This window comes from Protopterus annectens, chromosome 8.part0, assembly GCF_019279795.1.
Source record: "Protopterus annectens isolate FY-2018-M chromosome 8.part0, PAN1.0, whole genome shotgun sequence".
NCBI classification, from domain to species: Eukaryota; Metazoa; Chordata; order Ceratodontiformes; family Protopteridae; genus Protopterus; species Protopterus annectens.
In genome coordinates, this window is record NC_056741.1 from 454736293 (window position 1) to 454762082 (window position 25790).

The window sequence follows — 25790 nt, forward strand, 5'->3', positions numbered from 1 at the left end:
TGTCAGACAAAGTTAATAATTGCATTTCATGTGGGAAGCAAATACCGCATAAGGATTTTCATTCCCTCTGCATTCCTTGCTTAGGCCCAGACCACAACGCTTCGGCCTGTCGTTTTTGTGCTACATTCAACAGACGCACTATTAAGCGTCGGGCAGATTTCGCCCAACACTATTTTGGCAAAAAGTTTAATTACATTATGTCGTCGGATGCTCCGACTCCAGTTTTGAGTAAAAGACGCAAAGATAAGGACCAACATACAAGGTCCGCGACTTCTACCGACACCACGCTAAAGCAGACTACAGGTGCTCCGGTTCTCAGCGAGGCGCCTACGCAGCCCCTGACTACCGATGATACTTCATTGGTGGTGTCTTCTGTGCCCGAGGTCGCAGGCTCTTCGGCCCACACCCCGACTACAGATACCGAAGCCACTCTTGGCGGGTAAACTCAGAGTTTAGATAGGCCTGCCACCTCTCAAGGTGTCTTCAGGCCTCCTTTTTCCATCAAGGCTTTCACTAAGTCTAAAGCAGCCATGCATACTAAAAGACAAGCTCCACAGGGTCCCTCTCAAGGCCCCATGCCTAAAAAGCAGATGCTCAAAATGGCTGAGGATTTGATTACTCTTATCAGGGGTTCTCAAACCCCCCCCCCTGGACAAAAGGCCCAGAGTGGAGGAAGAATCCCCTTCCTCGGACCAGGCCTCCATTGTTTCAGAACATTCTGAAGACCAGGAACATTCATACTCCCCTTTTGAAGATTCTGATGCAGAGGAGTCCATTCCCTCTGTATCCCCCACTGAGGATTACTCTTTTGGGGAAACCTTACATACCTTGAGGGAACACTTCCACTGGGAAGGCCAAGAGTACTCAGACTCCAAGAAAAGGCTTAGGGATTTCCTCTTGCTCCCTCAGCACAGGCCTCTGGCTATACCTCCTGTCTTAGACATACTAGATGATGTGTATTCGGAGGCCTGCCTCAACCCAGATTCTTTACCTCCAGCTCCAGTCAAGCCTGACAGGTATTACAGGGTTCCTGATTCACACCAATTCCTATACAAAAGCCATGCGGCTGACCCAGAAACTATTTCCTAGGGTCCCAAGGGAATTAAGGCCTCCACTGCTAAAAATCCATTACCTTCAGAGAGAGATTCCAGAGCTTTAGAAAGGTGGGGGAAAAAGGTATACACCTCGGCCACCTTAACCATGAGGGCATTAAACTGTCAGTTCCATATGTTGAAGTACCAACAGTTTCTGTTATCACAGTTGAAAAGCAAAATGTCACAACCTGAACAACCAGACTTGAAGGAGTTGCAGGATTTGTTACATAGTGCAGAGCAAGTGGGTAAACATACCTTGCAATGTGCTTTTGATGCTTTAGAGGCCTCATGTAGAGCTGCTGTTACAGGATCAGTCATACGTAGACATGCTTGGCTCAAAGAGCAAACCTTACCAGATCATGTCAAAGCTAAATTACTAGATGCACCTCTTCAAAAAGATGTATTGTTTGGTGTTAAAGCTGAGGAGGTATTAAAGAAAATTGAGGAAAAGGCAAAATCAGTGCAAACAGTGAAAGATTTCCTACAGGTACAACCTCCACGTTTCAGTAGAAATTGGCCTTCATAAAATTGGTCCTTTCCAGCCACGGACAGACCCTAAAGAGGTAGATACAGGCGCCCGAGGGGTAGAGGGCAATCTCAAGGATCGTTTAGAGGCAGACAATGGCAAGCACCTACACAAAGAAGTGGTGAGGATAGTTCACAGCCATTCAGAAAGCAGAACCAATGACTTTCCCCTTTGCATGCCAAGCAAGGCTCAAATGGCAGCACCTTTAGGCGGAAAACTGGCATTATTTTCGAAAAATTGGCATATTCTCACAAAAGACAAATGGATCCTGGACATTATAGACAGAGGCTACAGATTCCACTTTTACACCCTTCCAAAAATGAGAGGCATGCCAAACCTGCCACACCATCAAAGGGCAGAGGCACAAAAACAAATTTCAAATCTCATGGACATGAAAGCTATTCAAGAGGTACCTGCACAAGAACAGGGTCAAGGTTTTTATTCCAGACTATTCCTGGTACCAAGGAAGGGCAAAGATTGGAGACCTATTTTGGACCTATCCATCCTAAACACATTTTTACTCGTGCCAAAATTCAAGATGCTCACATTACAGCAGCTTCTTCCCATGCTGGGCAAGGAGTCTTGGCTGGTAACACTGGACCTCAAGGAGGCATACCTGCATGTCCCAATCAGACAAGATTGCAGAAGATACCTCAGATTTCTTGCAGGTTCAACCCATTATCAAGTCTCTGCATTACCCTTTGGCTTATCTACTGCGCCCAGAGTGTTCACGAAATGCCTGGCATCAGTACTTGCCTACTGCAGACTTCAAGGGATACAGATATACCCATATTTGGACGACTGCCTGATCCAAGCGGACAGCAAGCACATACTTCTGAAACATCTGGCGTTTGTAATAATGTTGTTGAACTTTCTGGGATACACAGTCAACAAAAAGAAATCAAGGCTAATACCCTCTCAAACAATAATTTTCCTGGGTGCCAGCTTGAATACAAATACCCAGATGGCCTACCTCACGCCAGAGAAACAAGGGCAACTAACTCAATACTTCAGAAAACTGGCAACTTTCACCAGGCTGACTGCAAGGAAAATCCTGAAGGCTCTCGGATTCATAGCATCTTGCATCCTGCTAATCCCGTGTGCAAAGCTGCATATGAGGAAACTTCAGTGGTACCTAAAAAACCTATGGTCTCAACACAGCCACAGTTTGGAAACAATGATACCACTGATTCCATGTCTTCAAAAGGAATTTCTGTGGTGGGCTCAAGCATGCCAAAGAAACACAGGTCTCCCATTCTGCAAGCCTCAAGAAAATCAAGTCATCACAACAGACGCCTCAGACTACGCCTGGGGGGGCGCACATGACAGATCGGTGCATTCAGGGCAAATGGTCCCAAAACGAAAAGCACCTACACATCAATCAAAAGGAAATGCTAGCAGTAATAAATGCTATTATGGCTTTCAAAGACCTACTGCATCCAGGCCAGCTATTGATGAGGACAGACAACACCACAGTGATGTGGTACATAAACAAACAGGGAGGAACCCATTCATACCCCCTATGCAGGCTAGCCATGTCTCTTTGGAACATGGCTCTGGAACTACAAATCGAACTTCAAGCACAGTACCTGCCAGGCAAGGAAAACACGCTGGCAGACAACCTAAGCAGAAATATGACAGATCACACGAATGGAAGTTGCATCCTCAAGTTTTTGCAAAAATAATTCAAGCATGGGGAAGGCCAGACATAGATCTCTTTGCCTCCCACAGAAATCACCAATTGACAAAATTCTGCTTAAGGACTTTTCATCCACAGGCCTGGAAAGTGGACGCACTCTCTTTCAGTTGGACAACAATGACAGTTTATGCCTTTCCACCTCTTCCTCTGCTGCCCAAAGTTTTATTAAAAACCAGAGCAGACAGACCAAAGATGATTCTCATTGCTCCAGACTGGCCAAGACAACACTGGTACCCACTCCTGAGGAGCCTGACGCATTCCCCACCATGGATCCTGCCTCTAATGCCTCTTCTACTGACTCAGCACAACTTCAAAACTCTTCACACTCAGCTGAAAACACTCAATCTAGCCACATGGAAGAGTCCTTAAATTCACAACAGACCCTACTCTCCAAGGAGGTGCAGGATGTCATTTTGGAGGCCAGAAGGCCTTCTACTAGAAAAGCCTACTCCGCAAAATGGAAACGGTTTTGTGCCTGGAATCAGAAAAAGGGTCAGAATCCTTGAATACTAAATTTACCTCAAATATTACAGTACCTAGCTGAGATGCTAAGAAGTGGACTTTCATTTTCATCCATCAAAATCCATGCCTCAGCCATTTCTGCTCAATACAACACTGATCTTCCTTTATTCTCTCACCCCCTCTTAAGACAGTTCCTCAGAGGGGCTAAGAATATAAAACCCCCCAGGAAACAACCAGTACCTGCTTGGGACCTCAGTTTCATTCTAGAAAAACTGACCTTGCCTCCTTTTGAGCCAGCTGCTTCAACAGAACTGCAATATTTGTCCTGGAAAACAGCCTTCCTTCTGGCTATCACCTCAGCTTGCAGGGTTTCGGAACTACAAGCCCTCATGGCTGTGCAGCCTTTCATCATTTTCCATCAGGACAGAGTTTCCTTATGAACCAATCCTTCTTTTATGCCAAAGGTAGTATCCAGGGTAGCCTTGAATCAGGCTATCCACTTACCTACATTTTACCCTAATCCTCAAAACAAAGGGGAGAGACTACTACATTCCTTGGACATTCACAGACAGCTACGTTATTATTTGGACAGAACAAAGCCTTTCAGAAAATCAGAGCAACTCTTTGTGTCCTATGATACAGGAGCTCAAGGGAAGCCTATTTCCAAACAGACAATCTCAAAATGGATAAGCCCACTGCATACGCTTGTGTTACTCTTTTCATGGTAAAAATGTACCTGCAGGCATCAGATCTCACTCCACAAGGGCCACAGCTACCTCTGCAGCTTTCCTCAGGGGGTTTTCTACCAAAGATATTTTGGAAGCAGCCACTTGGAGTTCTGTACATACTTTCTCCAAGCACTATCACCTACCATTATACTCCAAATCTAGAGCAGGCTTTGCCACTGCAGTCTTGCAGGGCATCCTGGCTCCTCCTAGTTCCACCTAGTGCCTACCACCCCTTTTTTAGCTTTGGGATTCTACCCATCTGTTATGACTGCAGCTGTATGCACAATGAACATAGTACAGTTTTGTACCTACCATAAATGTAGATGTTCGAGTGCTAATACAGCTGCAGTCCAGGTTTCCCTCCCTCCTTCCCCTCTTGGGACAGGCCTAATGGCTAACACCTCCTCATACAACCTGATTGGGGTATTCTTTTATGGTGTATTTGCATGCAACTACTGTTTTTGGATTATATTGCATTGCATTTTTACATAAATTTATGTATTGCCTTCCTTCTGGGGGCACCTGACATCTGGGGCAAGAAAAACTGAAGAAAATGGCGTCGGCTGGTTCTTTTATACCCCTGTCGCACTGACGTCAGGGAAGAAGCGACGACATCCGACGCCGGACCTAGACTTTGGAATTCGGCCGACCGAGGACCCACCTGACGGCAGGAAAACCCATCTGTTATGACTGCAGCTGTATTAGCACTCAAACATCTACATTTATGGTAGGTACAATACTGTACTTTTAGGTCCTTAGAGCGTGTAGCTTGGAGGGATTGGAATTTAAGTTGTAGCATGTCCAACAGCTCTGGGTTTAACATAGCTTTATATGTTAGGCAGAGATCTCCTCGGAGTAGGCGATATGCTACAGAGTAAAGCCGGAGTTATTTGAGACGGTCAGTGTAGGGCATCTGTTTGAGGCCAGTAATCCTCTTTGTGAGGTACTTTGTGGCCTTTCCAGCTGTTGCAGATGTCTTGTGAGGTACATTCCAACAGGGGCGTTGTACTCTATAATGGGTCTAATGAGTGCCAATGGGTCTAATGAGTGCCAAGTAGAGGAGAACAATGACCATGTCCTTCAAGGATGCATCTGCAGTCCTTACAAATGGGTTGTCCTGTCGTCAGGCAGCCCTTCGGTCGGCCGGATTCCAAAGTCTGGGTCTGGCCTCGGCTGATGTCGCACTTCACCCGACGTCATAGCTGCAGTTATTCGGGTATAAAGGCATCAGCCGACACCATTTTCCTCAGTCTTTCTTGCCGCGTGGCGCCCGAAGCAGAAGCTGTTCGCAAGTGCTGGTCGGTCAGAACCAGAAATTACAACTACCGAAGACTTCTAAAAAGCTAAGTACCCCGTTGGGGACTCTTTCTTGCCTCAGCCGATGTCAGAAAAAGTGAATAACTGTTTAACTTGTGGGAAACAAATACCTCATAAAGATTTCCACTCTTACTGCTTACCTTGCTTAGGCCCAGACCACGACGTAGCAGCTTGTCTAGCCTGTGCTTCTTTCAACCGACGGACGCTTAGACGTCGGTCGGAATTTGCTGAAGAGTTTTTCGCCCGCTTTTGCTTACATTATGCCGTCGGATACTCCGACTACGCAAATTTCTAAAAAGCGCAAGGAAAAGGACCGACACTCGCGGTCCGCGGTTTTGGCCGAAACCGCGGTTAAGCCAACCGCGAGTGTCTCGGTTTCGGCTGAAACCGAGTCTACGGTTCTTCCTTCGGCCGAAAGCTTGCCTCCTACCGAGGCCTCATCCAGCTTGGCTGAATCTGCTACTGAAATCCCACCCGCTCTTGCATGTTCACAGGATTTATCTGATACTATCCCTTTGGATATTTCTACCCCTGCACGTGGAGCTGCTAGGCCACCTGCATCCATGTCGATTAAGGCCTTTGCCAGGGCTAAAGCAGCAAAAACTACCAAGACTGTGCCTGCTAAGACCCCCTCTCACAGGCCTAGCTCTAGTTCACAAATACTTAGTCTAGCAGAGGATCTCATTTCTTTGATCCGGGGATCCCAACCACATCCAGACAGGGCCTCTCACCCTCCTCCAGAGAAGAGGACTAGAGTAGAGCCCCCTGAGCCAGTTTCTTCTGATAACTCCTCTGATGAATCAGATAATTCAAATCCTCCAGAGGGCCCTTTTTCTCCTTATGAGGACTCTGATGCAGAAGAGTCCATTCCTTCTGCCTCTCCGCCTGAGGAATTTTCTTTTGGGGAAACCTTGCATGCTATGAGGGAACAATTTCAATGGCAGGGCCAGGATTTCTCAGACTCTAGGAAAATGCTTAGAACCTTTTTGCATTTGCCACAGCATAGGCCTTTAGCCATTCCTCCAGTACTTACTGTTGTGGATGATGCATTTAATGATGCTTGTACTGCTCCTGATTCTCTGCCTCCGGCCCCTGCTAAGCCCGATAGGTACTACAGGGTTCCGGACACACATTATCATTTGTGTAAGGCCCCTTTTGCAGACCCAGAAACTATCTCCCAGGGACCCAAGGCTGTAGCAGCTACCTCTGCCAAAACCCTCCCTCTGAAAGGGAATCTAGGGCCTTAGAGAGATGGGGTAAAAAGGTTTACACTTCTGCTACTCTTTCAGCTAGGGCCTTGAACTGTCAATTCCACATGATTCAGTATCAGGAATTTATGTTAGACCAGTTAACTAAAAAATTGTCCTCGGATGAACCATTAGACAAAAAATCTGTACAGGAAATGGTACATAACATTCAGCAGGTCAGTAATCATTCCTTAAAATGCGGCTATGATGCACTGGAGGCTTCCTTTAGATCAGCCATGACTGGCACAGTGATCAGAAGACATGCATGGTTAAAAGAGCAGTCCTTACCAGACCATGTTAAATCAAAGCTCCTAGATACTCCCAAGGATAAGCTCAATTTGTTTGGCTCCCCTGCACAGCAGTTGCTGAAAAAGGTGGAAGAGAAAGCAAAATCTGTCCAGACAGTCAAGGATTTCTTGCAGGTCCAGCCTCCAAGGTTTAGCAGGAACTGGCCTTCCAAGAATTGGTCCTTTCCAGACACCTCCAGAGCTCCGAGAGGCAGGAATAGACGCTCAAGAGGCAGAGGTCAATCCAGAGGTGCCTACAGGGGACGCCAGTGGCAGGCTAACAACCAGCGAGGTACAGTCACAGATCCAGCCACCACCACTTCCACAGGACAATCAGAGTGACTTGGTTCTGGCACCACCTACCAGGGAACAACTAGAAGCACCCTTAGGCGGGAAGCTAGCCTTATTTTCAGTAAACTGGCATTACATCACAGGAGACAAATGGATTTTACAGACAATAGACCAAGGTTACAGGTTTCACTTCCATACTCTACCAAGGAAGAGAGGAATGCCAAACCTACCTCCAAATCAGAAGACAGAAGCTCTACAACAAATAACTCACTTACTAAGGATGAGAGCTGTAGAAAGGGTACCATCTATGGAACAAGGTCAAGGATTTTACTCAAGACTCTTCCTGGTACCAAGAAAAGAAAATCAATGGAGACCTATTCTCGACCTGTCCGCTTTAAACACATACCTCATTGTTCCAAAATTCAAAATGCTGACCCTACAGCAGCTTCTTCCCATGCTGGGCAAGGAGTCTTGGCTGGTAACTCTAGATCTCAAGGAGGCATACCTGCACGTCCCAATAAGACCAAATTGCAGAAGATACCTCTGATTTCTTGCAGGATCAGAGCATTATCAATTCTCAGCATTGCCCTTTGGCTTATCTACTGCGCCCAGAGTATTCACGAAATGCCTGGCATCAGTAATTGCTCATTGCAGGCTTCAGGGAATTCAAATTTACCCTTACCTGGACGACTGCCTGTTACAAGCGGACAACAAAAACAAATTAACAAAAGATTTGGAAAGGGTCATTCATCTTCTACAAGCCCTGGGATACACAGTCTATATAAAAAAGTCAAGGCTGATACCATCCCAAAGGATAACCTTCTTGGGTGCAGATCTGGACACCTCAAAACAAATGGCATTCCTGACAGTAGAAAAACAGGAGCATCTCCCTCTCTACTTCATGGCATTAACAAAGCAGAACCAGCTAACAGCAAGAAAAGTCCTGCAAGCCCTGGGTTACATGGCATCCTGCATAATATTGATTCCACATGCCAGACTACATATGAGAAAGTTACAGTGGTACCTAAGGAATTTATGGTCTCAGCACAAGCACAGCCTAGAAACCCAAATTCCAATAATTCCATGCCTGAAGCAAGAATTCCAATGGTGGGCTCAGGCCTGTCAATCGAACAAAGGACTGCCCTTCCACAGCACTCAACCAAGCCAGACCATCACAACGGACGCCTCAGACCTCGGTTGGGGGTCACACATGCTGGACAAGTGCATACAAGGCCTATGGACTCAAGACCAGCTGCACCTACACATAAATCAAAAGGAAATGCTGGCAGTAAAACTGGCAATTCAGACATTCAGACCATTTCTTCGACAGGGTCAACTGTTGATAAGGACAGACAACACCACAGTTATGTGGTACATCAACAAACAGGGAGGCACACATTCATACCCTCTATGCCGGATGCCAATGGACCTCTGGAATGTGACCCTGAGCTTCAACATTCAGTTACAAGCAATTTTTGTGCCAGGAAAAGAAAATATACTAGCAGACATCCTAAGCAGAACTACCACGGATGCCCACAAATGGATGCTGCATCCGGGCATATTCACAACCATTACAGGGAAATGAGGACTACCAGAAATAGACTTATTTGCATCCCCACACAATCACCAACTGAAAAAACTCTGCACAAGGACGTACCGCCCACTTGCTTGGAAAGTGGACTCCCTATCTTTCAGTTGGAAAAACCTGACAGCATATGCATTCCCACCTCTTCCTTTGATGCACAAGGTGCTACTGAAGATCAAAGAAGACCGTCCAAGGATCATCCTGATAGCTCCAGACTGGCCAAGGCAACATTGGTATCCATTACTGAGGAGTATGTCTCGGGAACAAATATGGCCTCTGCCCCTGGTTCCCTTGCTGTTAACACAGAACAACTTCAAAACCCTGCATCCAAACCTGAAAACACTGCAGCTGGCTGCCTGGAACATTGCATAAGACCAAATAACCCAGATTTATCTCAAAGGGTTAAAGACATTATCTTGGAGGCTCGCAGACCCTCAACAAGAAAAAATTATTCAGCAAAATGGAAAAGATATCTCATTTGGAGTACTGCAAAAGGAGAGAATGTGTCACTGGTAAACATAGCTAACATCCTGGAATACTTGGCAGAGCTCTTCCACAATGGCCTATCCTATTCCTCCATTAAGATTCATGCATCAGCTATTTCAGCAGAATACAACTTGGATCCTCCAGTCTTCTCACATCCTCTGCTCAGGCAGTTTCTGAGAGGAATTAAAATGTAAAACCACCTAGGAAGCCACCATTGCCAGCATGGGACTTGAACTTTGTGCTAGAAAAGTTGACACTTCCTCCTTTCGAGCCAGCAGCAACAGCAGAATTACAGTACTTATCATGGAAAACTGCTTTCCTGCTTGCAATCACTTCAGCAAGAAGGGTATCTGAACTACAGGCATTAATGGCAGTACAGCCCTTCCTGATCTTCCATCAAGATAGAGTGTCCATGAGAACTAATCCTACTTTTATGCCAAAGGTGGTCTCCAGGGTATCTTTAAATCAAGCTATCCACCTGCCTACATTCTTCCCCAACCCACAGAACAGGGGAGAAAGACTGTTGCATACCTTGGATGTACATAGACAATTACGTTACTACCTGGACAGGACCAAGAACAATAGAAAAACTGACCAGCTACTAGTAGCATATGCAACAGGAATGGAAGGAAAAGCAATTTCAAAACAGACAATCTCTAAGTGGATAGGAAATTGCATTTAGATTTTGTTACTCCTACCATGGGAAGAAAACTCCAGAAAACATCAGGCCTCACTCTACAAGGGCTACAGCCACTACCACAGCTTTTTTATGAGGAGTGGCTACCAAAGACATTTTAGAGGCTGCTACTTGGAGCTCCGTGCATACATTTGCCAAGCATTATAATTTACCCTTATACTCCAGATCCCGAGCAGGTTTTGCCACTGCTGTTTTGCAAGGGATCTTAACTACACCATAATCTTATTTCTCCTCCTCCCCCAGTTTGGCTATGGTATTCTTCCCATTTGTAAGGACTACAGATGCATCCTTGAAGGACATAGTACAGTTTTGTACCTACCATAAATGTAGATGTCCGATAGGCATGCATCTGCAGTCAGGATTATCCACCCTCCTTCCCCTCTGTGGTACTCCTAGGGTATTTGCCCATCTTGTAGCTAGCTGGGGGTATCTATTATGGTGTATTTGTTTGTATATATGTACATACATGCTTATTTTTTGTTTGCTCTCCACTGTTTGGAACCATTTGCATTTATCCAAATTTAGCCTTCCTAGAGGGCTCCTGGCATCTGGGGCAAGAAACACTGAGGAAAATGGCGTCGGCTGATGCCTTTATACCCGAATAACTGCAGCTATGACGTCGGGTGAAGTGCGACATCAGCCGAGGCCAGACCCAGACTTTGGAATCCGGCTGACCGAAGGGCTGCCTGACGACAGGAAAACCCATTTGTAAGGACTGCAGATACATGCCTATCGGACATCTACATTTATGGTAGGTACAAAACTGTACTTTTTTTTTCCTGGATGAGGACCCTTTTGTGATGAGGTGTGCCACATAGAAGGATTTTCTGACTACTGTGGCGATGTGATTATCAAAGGAGAGACTACTGTCCACCTGGGACCCCAGGTCTCTTATCACACATTTGGCATTAAGTAGGCTGCCGCCTATGTGGTAGTGCATGGGTACAGAGTTTTTTCCATAGGGGATGACAATGCACTTTTGGGCATTGATCTTGAAGCCATGCCTCTGACACCGGGCATCTGTCTCAGTGAGGCCCTTCTGTAGGACGTCCACATCATTTGGGAACTCTACTATGGCTCCTAGTTTGCATCTTGAAAGAGCTTTGCTATACTCCTGATTATTGACACTGTATAACATTGTATTGGTACTTAATGACTTGTAATAAACCTGTAACATTGCTGTTTAATGCTAATTTATAATGACAATTGTACAATATGTTGGAGCTTTTCTCCCAGGGCCTCCGCTGAAAAAGGGCTGTTCAGCTCAATCGGACAATCCCGGTCAACAAATGTAAAATAAATTAATAAATTAATTAATAATAAAATAAATATAAAATGCAAGAATGACTCTTAAACACTAATAATTTGAGTAAAATATTAACTTAGACCATGCATTTCAGCTGTCCAGATTTTTGCAGAATGTCCAGATCTGGATTTTGAAGTTCCTCATAAAATTTGTGGTTTTCTGGGAAATCATTGAGGACTGAAGTCGACGAATAATGACACAAAATTAAGTTACAGGCTTCCTATAATTCAGAAAATGCATGGTAACACAAAACTTTTTTTATTCTATCAACTTTCTAAGCTTATAAGAGCAATTTTTAAATATGTTCCTAGTTTTGGGATTTTGCCCCCTATTATTTTTGGCTTTCTTCAGATTTGTTGTGCTCTGACGTTCAGAGGCATGACTTAGACCTAGTCTTAATAATTTGACTAAAATAGTGACTTAGACATAGTGTGTATGGCTGAATAAATAAAAACAGTATATGGTTTTTCGTATGTGCAGATAAGCAGTGCTCTGTTTCTTTAGAGAATCTTCAGTACCTGTTTCTGAATAAGTAATGGGCATACAGTTAAAATAAAGGAGGAAAAAACAAGTATCGGGAGTAAGGATTCAAAAATAACACAATGGACTGAAAGGCATAGTCACTGTTATTAGTTTGTGTTGCTAAACTCCAACACCACAATTCCAGATTAATTTAAATGGCTGTATTAAACAATGGACATACAGCATTGGTAACTTATCTTCAGTAACTTGTAAGCCCTCTCTCCCAGTGGTTTTAGTCAACATACTTGTTCAACTTCAACTCTGTTGATTGTTAGAAATTATTTTCTTGATATCTAATATCTGGGCTCACCACTTTAACTGAATTTAATAAAGCATACATTTTAGGTGGATGTACACTATTATACCCTAGTATCCTAGAGTTAAAAAGGACATCCTTTTGCTTCATTAGTATGAGTACAAATGTGTTATGGGTTAGCCAGTATAAAACACTGGACAAGGGTAAAATTGTTGGTATTCTGATCTTTTAGCCTCACAAGCTGAATTATAAAGATCTGCATTTTGAAGTACTCATCTTCTCCGAACATACCAGAAATTGTTAAAAACTTGGAAAACAGCACAGAGGCAGAACAAAATCTAAATGAAATCTAGTCCATTGGGCCCATGTCAGTAAAACCATTAGATGGAATCCCTGCCATACATTCAGGCTTACATAAAACTTGTACTTACCTATCCCATACAGTTGTAATTTTCAGTCAGAAGTAACAGTTGAGTCAAAAAAGATGGCAGCTGTAACTACCATCTTTTAATAGTTCATAGTACATCGTCTGCAAGTTTTATGAACAATGTCTTTCCTGTGATGTGGCCTAGATTTTTGTTGTATGCTTGAGTAATGTTTCTTTAAAGAACTCTGTGCTCATTTTTTTATATATGTACTTTTTATTAAGCATTTCAAAACATAAAATACCACATTCACAACATAAAACATTTTTCTTATGTTGTCAACCTTTATTGTACATTGATGCATACAGAGGTTCACCTTATGTAACAGTGCTTAGCATAATAATATTTTTATATACATATTGCATCCTTTAACATTTCAGCACCATCATAATAATTTTGCATTTGTTTTCTCCCAACCCCCACCATCCCTTTGGAATTCATTTTTAACTACAACCCTTGACGGCAAATATATATTCTAATGAACCTTGAGACATGAATTGTGACACCTGCCCTACTCCCTAAAATCAATGTAATCCACTTTTAAATATTAATCTCTAGTACCTGACCTGTACTTTTGTCATGCGTTTCTTACTTTCCTGGGCTTACCGTATGTTCTCAAGATTATTGACCTTCATCCCTCTTTTTCTCAACCACCTCTGACCTTTCTAGACTTTAGCTTCAAGTCTTCTTGCTCATTCTCCTAGATACAAGAACTGCACTTTCCACTGCTCTCTCTACCCACATCCTGTCCACTTGACTCCAACAGCATGAACTTCTAACATTTTGGAATCTGATTTGCGTACATTCTTTCCTATTCCTTTATACAACTGTTTTTTAACTGTCGGGTACTCCCAAAACATCTACAGATCTGCTGCCTCCTCCTCTCCACATCTCTAACTTTCCCCCTTCCTATCCTCTGCTACAGAAACCTAAGGTGTGATACAGAAGTCTGAGCAGTAAAGCAGAGCAGTTGAGAAAGTTAGATGTAATGGAGATGAAGTGCCTGGGATGGGGGTGGTAGGATGCCCACTGTGGGACACAAAAAGAAATGAGGACATCAGAGTAGAAGCCAAAGTGGCTTCAATTGCAAATAAGGTAAAAAAACATGTTATGGCTGTTTGGTTTGGGCACTTATGCAGAAAAGTTGAAGACAATCTTGTGAAGATGATTTGAGACAGACAAAAAGTAGGCAAGATGCCACAAGGGCACCCTGCAAAAAGAGATGGATGAACTGCGTGAGAGAAGACCTGCAACAGGCATGACTGTTGAAGAAGGTAAGAGAGTGGCATTGAATTGAGAGAGATGTTGACCATTGAAACAACACCCTGAGCCCCTGTAGAAAACGGGGAACACGAGGGATGATATAACTAAAGGAGAGTTGTGAATCAGCTGTACAGCGAGTTTATACATTGATCCCATATAATAGGTAAGGCTTGTAATTTATCACACTTTCTCAGTATTTCTTTCTGTTCCTCTTCAAGTATAATTGCATCTTTCACTGTTCCCCACATCCTTCTTAATTTCTCCATCCCTAGCTATATTTACTTTCGACTAATCTTGTATGTATATATATATATATATATATATATATATATATATATATATATATATATATATATATATATACATACATGTATATACATACATTTTTTTCCATATTTGTTTTCTAGTTGCAGATCCCTTCCTTTGTAAGTACTGATATCTTTTACATGTCCTTCCATATCACTGTTGCATTATTCATTACATTAGGTATCCCCTGCCAAGGGCGGCCCAGCATCCAGCCAGTATGCCAAAGTCTAGGTTGCTTTAAGGTACGCCGTATGTCACATGTATGCTCCTCGCATAGTGTAGGGTATAAAGTTGATGTCTGGCCATACCATCTCTAAAACTTCAAATGCCATCTTTTGATCACTGGTCTGAATGCTTACGTTCTTTGATGGTTTCACTCCGCCATTACAGATAAGTGCCCTGTTGGGGTTCCTTTTCTTGTCCTTTTCTTTTTGTTGCTTGGGTTTTCATGACATCCAAGAAGGATAAATGCCAGTGTAGGAGACAGATTCCCCATAAAGACCACCACATCCAGTGTTTGTTTTGCCTTGGTGCCTTGTACGACCATACGTCCTGTTCCATCTGTCTTATGTAGTAGACTTTTTTCGGGTCTACATCACCATATTTGAATGGTGATAATGCTGAACATATCAAAAGTTCACTAGAACGAACTTGTGTTTTGGGGTTGCGGTACAGTGAGGATTGGGATATTTGCCCTTTCCACACTGTAGTGAGACCTCAGAGTTGGAATATATATTTAGCAGGGGGTGTGGGGGATGCAGCCCCCCACAGTAGCAAGTTCGTTCTCGTGAACTTTCGATATTTTCAACGTTCGGCATTATCACCATTCGATATGGTGATATAGACTCACTTTTTTCTTTGGTACTGTATCTTGAGAATCTGCATTTTAAAACTCTTGCAAAAGATATGATGGAGGGAACTCCCTGACCTGAGGGACAGCCATCAGGGGGGAAGAAAGCCAAGAAGCCTAGGCCAGAATCTTCTGCTGTTCACTCTCTGCCAGACATCTCTCCTGAGGTGATTGAATGCCCAGAGGTTTGCCTAGCTTTGTTGTCAGATTCTTCTGCTGCATCTGTGTTGGAGGCTGGCAGGGATCCTGCTTTAAGCATGTCCGTGGAGGCTTTGCAGACGTTCATTTCAGATGTTCAGGGAGAACCGCAGTTGATCATTTCAGAGGGACCTAGGGGGTGTTCCTCAGATTTTAGACAGAGAAGTCATTCCTACTACCATTATTGAATGCCGTCCTGGGTCTCAGCCTTCCAAGCTTTATAAGGCAGATGTCCCTTTGAAGAAAAAGACAAAAAAAGACCTATTTCTACTGCTCCTAAGGATCCATAAAGTGAGTGGCAGACCTTCACTCAAGGTTTGTTTAGTGATTTCATAGCATTAAAACCTTCTCAATAAGTTTCTGTTCCAGCCCCCCCCCCCACCCCTGGTCCTCTACTCCCCCTAAAAGACCCAAGGAACAGGATTCCTCTGAGTAGGAGTTGGATTCTGATCAGGAATCCCTTGCTTACTCTTCTCAGATTCCTTCTCCTTTGGACTGTGGGTCAGAGGAAGAAGAATCTACCAGTCCTGATACTCCCTTTGAAGAGATTTCTTTTGGGGACACAGTCTCCAGGGTGATGGAGTTCTTTAAATGGGATTGTGCCCAGGTCTCTGAGATTCATAAGAGGTACTATGAGTTGCTGCAGATGGAATCTCCTAAACCTTCTGCTGTCCCGCCTATTTTGGCTGCTTTGTTGGGTTGGGTGTGTTTTCCAATGCCTCTAAAGGTCCAGATTCTCAGCCCTCTGTTCCCAAGAAACCTCATAGGTTCTATAGGGTGCCCAGGGACTGTATATTATTGTACAAGGGTCCTACTGCTTGACCCCTCAGTGGTGTCTTTAGCCTCTAGCAAGCCCTCTCAATTGCTTCTTTCTCCCAAATTACTGCCCTCTGATAAAAATAGCAGAACCATGGAAAGGCTAGGTGAGAAGGTTTACACCATAGCTATGTTGGCTTTTAGGGCTGTTAATTATCACACTTTTATGTATAGGTGTTTGTTGGCTCTCCTCTCCCAGGCTTATCAGGTTATTTCTGATATTCCAGATATTCTTTTTATCTTAGGTCCCTAGGATTGGCTGCATCCAAGCAAACTGTTTCATCTTGGTTCTCTAAAGTTATTTCCTTTTGTTATTCTTTTCATGGTAATAACTTTCCTTTTCCTGTTAAGGTTCATTCTACTAGAGCTGTGGCTTCTTCTGGTGCTTTTTTCAGGGATTTGGATACTAACTTTATTCTTGAGGCAGCTACCTGGACTTCTGTGCGTACATTTACCAAGCAGTACAAGTTGGATGGAATCTCCAGAGCTAGAGCTGGGTTTGCTAGGGCTATCCTTCATGGCTTCCTAGAAGGCTCTATTTGGTCCTTCCTCCCCCCAGGTTTCTTCTTGAGCTTTGGCACTCTTCCTAATGTAATGAATACTGCAACAGTAATATGGAAGAGCATAGTACATTTGTGTAAAATCTTACCATAATGGTAGCAATCCTTCTCTTCACTGTTGCAGTATTCAGTCCCTCCCTCTGCCACCTGGTCCATTTCTCTTCTGGATGTACTAATTACCTCTCTTTTCCTTTGACTTTGGTTCCTACTGGGGCTCTCAGTTCTGAGGAATGGTATGTCCGGATGTCACCTTTATGCCCTATGCTACATAAGGAGCATAATTGTGACAAAAGCTGTTCCTTAAAGCAACCTAATGACTTTGGTATACTGACTGGACGTCAGGCCGCCCTTGGCAGGGTATCTCTAATATAATGAATATGGCAAAAATGAAGAGAAGGATATCTACTATTATGGTAAGATTTTACACAGCTATACTTTATACATCTCACATAGATTATTACTCACTATCTTTTTCCATGCCTGATCGAAATCTTCAGATAACCCATATTTTACTGGAGCCTTCCTCACTTTCAAACACCTATATACTCTCTTCACTTCCAGTCACTGTTTTTCCTTGTCAAGCACTAACCTCCTTCCTTCCCCTAGCTTTTCCTCTTGCCTGTGCGTTGAAGTACCTGTTATCCTTCCACCTCACCTTTCTAACACAGTGCTCAAAATTGTGTATAAACCACCCTTAGGGTGTAGAAGTAAGCCGGATCAGTAATTTGCCGAAAATTTAAAATGTAGTTTGTGGATTGCTTAGAATAACCACTTTACAGTAGGCATACTTGAGCTTTTTATCCTGTTATTAATGATAGCGAACGCTGACAGAAACTACTTTACTTTAGGTTTGGTAACTAGAGCAGTAGTTACATCATCAGCTGTAAAGAGATGGTGATCTCAGTGGAAGGATCATGAAGAGCTGTAGTTTGCTTTCATTTTGTAAACTGAGTTTCATTGCTCTACCACTTCTGGGCTTGCTTGAACCATGAGCAGTGCTGGTCCATGCATTGTAGTAGTGCTGAGCTGAACTGACTAGTGCCACACTCTAGTTAATGGTTTCCTCTCTCTTTTCTTCCTTAGGTATGTAAAGGACCACTGCAGCATGAAGAGACTTGTTTGGGCCTATTAACCATTATCCTTCTAGATCCTAGTCAAGCACAAAAGGTGAGAGACAGGGAATTGTTTTGCATTGTAAATCATGACACTTTTCCTGTGACTTTCTAGTTTGATGTTAGTAGTCATCTAATTTGGATGAGATTCTGATTAGAGTGAGACATGTTATTAAGTCATGGTCACTGGTCACAACGTTTTGACTTTAAAGTAACTACTTGTCATCAAAATAAATTTTTGAGCAGTTAAAACTAATCGCAATCCCTTAGTTATTAACTTGACAGTATGGAAGAATATTTGGTGCTCACATGGCTCCCACATTTCTTTTTTTTTTTTTTTTTTTTTTTTTTTTCCAAATATTCTTTATTCCTTTTAATGTATCAAAACATACAATCACATAAAACCAGAAGTTAAAAAATAGCAGATGTAACATAAGCATTATATAAAAAAAAAAAAAAAAACAGATTGAAATATCTACAAAAGGAGAGCTATCAAATCAGTCTACTACTAACAGACATACAAAAAGCAAAAAACTATATACAAGGTACCAATACCTTCATTTATCTAACTATTGAACATAAAGCCACCTTAAATGTTTCTCAACAGGGAACATTTAGCATGCTAAGAAGAGATCTCATATAACGTCCTTCACAGTTTAGAGAATCCCGGTCTCACATTAGAATAGTAAATATGTCGCCATCAGACATCAGCCAGGAGTAGAAAAATAAAATCCCAGAGTTTCTGATACTCCAGTCTTTTGTGTAGACTAACAATTATCATTTTTTGGGAGGAAATATACGTAACTGCCAGGTTTCTGAAGCCCCCCCATGTTAAATTGGAACGATCCATCCAATGTTTGGTAATGTAAAACTTAATAAGAAGGCAGATGGTGATCAATACTTTGAGTCTAAAAGGAGATATATTGATATTGGTAATGTGCAGTAGGGCCATTTCCCAGGATAATGTTGATTTATGGTATCTCATTTTACTTAGTCTGACCTTAAGAGAGCACCAAAGGTTCTGAGCATATTTACAAAACCATAATATATGAATAATATCAGCTTGGGGGTACGCACAACAAGGACATGAAGCGGAGATAAATGAATTGAATTTATTTAAGTGAGATGGAGTTATATATAGATTATTTGTAATCATAAATTGAGTAAAGATAAATTTCTTAAACGGTGAGTGCTTTAAAGTAAGATTGATCGACCGCAATTTCTGTTGTGAGGATATACTTACACCCTGTCTATTCCAGTATTCCGCAAAGATGATTTCACCTCTATGTGAATAGGAGGAGAATGCTTTATATGCTATAGAAAGCATGTGCTTCTTGGTGGCTAGGCTCTGTAAAAGATGTGTTACTGCATGAATCTCAGTGTCAGAGCTATATCGGTTAGAAAGAATGGAAGAAGTGAGGTCCTGTAACTGCCTCAATATAATAGTATAGGCTTTGGACAAAGAAAGAGTATCTCTAAGATTCGTTAGTGAAAGATGCTTAAATTTATGAAGCTCCCATATCGTATAGTCCCTAATAAGGGGGAAATTGTTTAAGTTTATCATCTGGCCCCCCATTTTAATATTGGGATTAAGATGAAAGGGTTGGAACAATAGTAAGGCACCCTCTAATCCCATAGAATTAAATAAATCCTGAAAGGTGTTGATTAAACCCTTCAATGTCTTATGTAACCTGAGTTCTTTGATGGAACTCTTTGTCAAAAAGGGTAAAGTTCTGGGGTTAATGTTATTACTAATGGTATGATTGAACCATACTTTAATCCACAGTGGAGTCCATAATGGAGAATCAGGAGCATGATTAGCAATAGCCAAGATTCTATTAGCCCGGATAATTCTATAGTATAGAGTAAAGTTGGGCATTGCCATACCCCCCATTGATTTAGGGAGCATAAGTCTATGATACGACATTCTAACCGATTTTGGGTACCAAACAAATTTTGCAATCTCTTTCTGGATGATCTTAATAAAAGTATTTGTAACTGGGGATAAGGAAGAAAAAAACTGATAAAGAATTTTGGGGAGTATATTCATTTTAACAACAGAAATTTTGGAGAGAGTAGAAAGTTTTAATAATTGCCATCTTAACATATTCTGCGAAATAGAGGACCAAACCTTAGATAAGTTAGCTTGCAGAATAGAAGAATATGAGTGGTCGTACGAAACACCTAGGTAGTCTAAGGAATGACATGTACGTATAGGCAAAATTGGGAAAAGATGGGGTTTATGTGCTGCAGGATTGATCTGAAAAATAAGGGATTTGTTAGTATTTATCTTGAAGTCCGAGACCTCGGCAAAAATATCTAGGGAATTTATTAATTTCATAGCATCTCTAGACGGGTGCATAAAGTACAAGTTCAGGTCATCTGCAAAGGCGGTAAATTTAACACTCAAATTACAAATCCTAGGAGTAGCATGATGGGATTTCTGTACAACAAAGAGCAGCAAGACCTCTAAATATAAGTTAAACAATAGAGGAGATAGGGGGCATCCCTGTCTAGTACCATTGGTTATCTTTATGGGTTTTGAGTATATGCTATTTATATAAAGCCGGGTATGCGATCCCTTATACAAAACTTTGATTAGGTTAATGAATTCAGTAGGGAGATCAAATTTCAAGAGAGCCAGAAACAGGAAATCCCAATTCACCCTATCAAAGGCCTTACAAGCATCCACTATCAGGGCATAACTAGGGTTTCGATCCTGCTTAGTTATTTTAATAAGAGATTCTAATAATAGGGTGTTGTCCCAAGTATGTCTATTGCCCATAAACCCAGCCTGCTCAGGGGATACCAGATCTTTCATTACTTTTTTTAGTCTATTAGCGAGTATGGAAGATAGAATTTTGATATCCACATTCATAAGAGATATCGGCCTATAGTCATTGGGATCAGTGGTACCTATGGTATTTTTGGGAATCAGGATAGTTTTAGAATAATTAATGTATGGGTCCTTAATACCGTACATAGCAAAGGATTCGAATAGATCCAGTAGGATAGGGGCCAAAATATCCTTAAATGATTTATAAAATTCCGATGGAAATCCATCCGGGCCGGGGGCTTTCCCTAATTTTAATTTATCAATGACTCCAAGAATTTCTTTTTCCGTTATCTGGGCCGAAAGTAAATCTTTTTGCAATTCGGTTACCTTCGGAAAGGTAATCCCATCTAGGAACTTCTCCATTTCATCTTTTGCAATCATAAAGTTGGAATTTGCGAAGATCTCCGAATATATTTGATGAAAGAGTTGAATAATACTTTCATCAGATCTATAAGATTGACTATTATACTGAAGGCAAGATATTCTAGGAGATTTAGGTGAACTGGAAATTATTTTCGCGAGAGCTTTGGAAGGAGATTGTATATATTCCGAGAATTTTGCTATGTATCTGAATTCCCAAATGGACAGATTAGATTGATGGTAATCAAACAGTTCTTTTTGTTTAGCCATTAATTCTTTCTCCGTAACTAGAGAGTAATTATCAATCAGCATCTTGTCCAAACGATTGATATCTAGTAGCAACTCGGCTAACTTGTTAGCACGCCTTTTTTTAAGAAAACTCGCTTTCTTAATACAGATACCTCTGAGTACGGCTTTTGCTGCTGCCCATCTAATATCAGAAGGGATAGTATCATCCTGTTTTACTCCGAAAAGATCATTAAGAGTCATTCTGATATCATTCCCCAGAGAATGATCCTTAAGAAGGTTACAATTTAGTGACCAATTAGGAGTTTTGTGTACTGTGGTATGAGATAAGCTTATTTCCAAATCTATTCTCGAGTGGTCTGAAAGGAAACGGGGTTCAGTTGAAAACTTAATTTTCTTGTTATTAAAGTAACTTGAAATTAAAAAATAATCAATACGGGACCATGTCTTATGGCATTTAGAAAAGTACGTGAAATGATTGTGTTTACAGTCAGGGATACTGGAACTAAAGGCAATCGGGTCAGTTAAATCAAAGTCTTCAATCAACTCTAACAGGGCATTACAGTTCCCTGAGTACCCGGATTTAACTCTACATGAGCGATCCACCTGAGGATTGATAACCACATTCCAGTCACCTCCAATTATGAATCTATGATTTGGGAATTTAAGAAGGAGGTTATAGATGGACATAATAAAGTCTGATTGTTCTGTACATGGGCCATATACATTGATAAATAATATTGGATAGTGTAGCGTATGCATAGAGCAGGTAAAAAAGCACCATCTGCCTTCCTGATCATTCCCCTTCAGAATAATCTGTGGTTGGAAGGCCTGTTTAATAATTATTGCCACTCCTTTGGAGTTGCTGACAGAACCAGAGGCAATAATATCCCTGATCCATGATTTCTTATTATCATTTGCCCAATCGGTGTTTAGCAAGTGCGTCTCCTGTAGAAAACACACATCAGACCTGGCTTTAAGCAACACATGCATTACTAGTTTCTTTTTATCCCTGTTATTTAGCCCCCTAACGTTCCATGATGAAACTAATACATTACTAGTTACATTAGTCATAATATCCTTGGTTCTGATAACCAAAAATGATGAAGTCTAGATCAGAGTATAAGAATGTATGGAGTTAGGGGAACAAAAAGTAGCGAAGGACTAACCTTAATACTTATATATCGTAAAGTTAAGGCAACAAAATGTAGATATATGGTACACAAACCCCTCAATCCTAAATCCGTGCATACCCACCCACCTATAGCAATTGAGAGAGTGCTTGAGCGAAGTATAAAAAGTAAATCTATGTTTGAATAATACATAAACATGTCAACTCTAACAAGTATAATAAAAAATTTCCAATATTTACAAAAATCGTACAAATTCTTACCACATCCAAGCTCGGACATCACATCCCTATTAACCTCCTATTAGCATCCAGCATATTTATAAGGTAGCCTAAGGCCAAAGAAATGTTACAGTCCTAGGTTAACTTATAAATATACTTCAATACAGAAGCCACTATCCATGTAATTCCAACAATAATTGCAGGACCCGAGAGGAACAGTCTCTTGTCGGTGATCAATTGCATAACATTTATGGGAACATTATGATCCAATCGGCTATGCAACAGGGGCTGCACTAGGTAAAACAGAGCAATGAGTTACCCAGGTAATCGATGAAAACTATGATTTCCATACTGACGTGCAGAAAGTCAAACCAGCAATTCCTGAATGAAAAAAAAACAACATACCAGGGTGAAACATCTGTAGTTCCATGACAATTCATACTGCATGTAAGGGCCAATGCAGGAATAAAGCACATCTGTATGGATCTGAGAAAAAAGAAAGCCTGAGGAAATGCTTGTATGACTTTCCTTTTCCCAAGGTAGTGCACCCCAAGCAAGGATCAAACATAGTGCAGTAAATTTGCTAATCGCATATTTGCATTATAAAGTTTTCCCCACTAAATTAGCAACCGGTACAGTCACTCTCCTTTAATTCCTGTTCCAACGACGATAAAATATGATGCACGATAAACAGTGCCCAACTCAGCAAAACTACACTAAATAAATGTAAGTGCTCTCTCGAAAGGAAGGCAATAACTGGCCATAAACATGCAAGTCATGTGCACTAGAATTATGTCAGACAATCCAAGCGTTAAAAAATTTAGAGTGTGCCGATAACATCATCTCCCCATCCAATCATGCACACACACGCATAGACCCCCCTATATATACACAGATACACACGCCCACACACATACAAAGAAATACACCCGTAGATGCAAACATACACACTCAATCTCTTTCTGCGAAGTAACCTTGAAAGTTTAAACAGAAGACAATGCACATGCATGCCCACCTTTGAGAGATTCCAAGCTATATACAAGTGCAACATCCCTATCATATACTCGGCGAGTAACATACATATCACAATTCTAGTAGAAGTTTTCAAAAAATTCTAAACGAATTTAATACAGATATTTTAAAATGAAAACATTGACGTTCCTACATGACTATGGTCCATTGGTCACTTTCTCTTAATGTCCAGATGTTTTAAACAAGTTTAAGCTCGACCATTGGCTATAAAAAGAACTTGTTAGCTCACAATCCTAGAGTTCAAGGTGGCTGTAGCATCAAGAAGCGGATACGCTAGATTTTCATCCTCTTGAGTGTGCAGCAGTTATATCTGCCTGAGTGTCCCAGCTATAGAAGTCCTCTGAGAATATCTAGACATATGAACAAGGTTCCTGGAGATTACTTGGAAGGATCTAAACTGAAGTATTTAATGAAAATATCCTTGGCTTCACTCGGAGATGACATGGAAAGTTTGCTTTCTTGGTAAACGAAAGTCAGCGTTGCAGGGAACTTAATTTGAAATTTAATCTTTCGTTGAATAAGATCAGCGCAGTAAGGAGCCAGTTTCCGACGCATTTCTCTAATTTCTAGAGGAAGATCCTGAGATATTATTAGCGACTGATTATTCCAATTTAGTTTCTTGATCTTTTTAAAGGCAGTTAGAATTGTTTGGACATCCTGAAAGTTTAGCAATTTAACATAAACCGGTCTTGGGACTGATGTAGATTGTTGTCTTCGGAGCGCTCTGTGGGCTCTTTCAATGCTAAATTTATAAGCTGTACTTGTTTCTTTGCAGAGAAAAGAAAATATTTGGGCTGCAACATCTATTAGTTGGTTAGGTTCATATTTTTCACTTAAGCCTCTAATAATTAAATTGTTACTTCTGCTTCGCGCTTCCAAGTCAACTATCTTAGATTGCATAGAACTAATAGTTTGGTCTTTTATTTGGAGAGATTCTTTTAATGAATGAATTTCAAACTCGTTTGCCTTAGATCTCTCATCAACCAAATCCAGTCTATTCATGATTTTGTGTATGGTAGTGTCAAAATTATTGAATTTGGCCGATAACTCTTGAATGGCATCATGTAAGGGTGCGAGAGCAGATTTAAGCTCCTCCATTACTAAGATGTTATCAGATTTTGGCTTGACCGGTTCTTTGGTATTGTCCGATACAGATTTGGATGATCTTAGTCTTTTGGCATCCTTTTCAGGAGAAGTAGAGATAGCTGACAGTTTAGACTTAGTAGTTTGCACATCCATAAGTTCCGATTCCTTAGAGGATCTGTTCATTTCTATTTGCGTTATTGTACTTTCCGGAGCTGTCACTCAGTATGGTACTGAAGTTCAGGCCTCTAATATTCCACGTGTAGGCACGATAGCACACTACAGATGTTTTATAACAGCTCTATTTATAGTTTGTGTGATTGTATTAACTCCGATTTAATTCACGGAAGTTAGTTAAAGGTGGATTTAACGCAGATTATGTGTACAACCTGCAATATCTTAATTTAAGCGGTACAAACAGAAGATAGGCACTGGAGCTGCAAGGAGAGGGTACGCCCACCATCTTGGAATCCCGATGGCTCCCACATTTCTAAACAGAACATTTGATTAATCATTGTTCTTTTGTCAAAAAACAGATCATACATTTATTTCAATACAGAATGTAATCATTTTAGAGTGAACGAAAGCTAAAATGCAAAGTGACCTACTGGCCCCGCACAAGATGCCAAGTAAAGTTGTGAACATCATGCCTATTATCCCCTGCCTCTTGACATCCTGCATAACAGATATTGTAATATTTCTTGGAAAATTTAAATGCATAATATGCTGTGGCTGTTCATTATGGTAACTAGTAAGTTACTATTAACTTTTCATTCGTTGTGCTTGTCAGTTTGCATCCATATTGCTTCTAGTCTTGATTTAAAGAGACTTTTGGGTAGTTGCACTTGA

General features: G+C 41.4%; 1 protein-coding gene across 2 annotated transcripts in view; it reads left to right on the forward strand.

Annotated features, from left to right (window-relative positions):
* INTS3 (integrator complex subunit 3) overlaps positions 1–25790 on the forward strand; it is a 2345436-nt gene that overhangs the window by 170511 nt on the left and 2149135 nt on the right. For both annotated transcript variants that reach the window (XM_044079970.1, XM_044079971.1), the window contains exon 3: positions 18005–18088. In XM_044079970.1, the coding sequence (XP_043935905.1) occupies positions 18005–18088 (84 nt within the window). The remainder of the gene's footprint in view (positions 1–18004; positions 18089–25790) is intronic.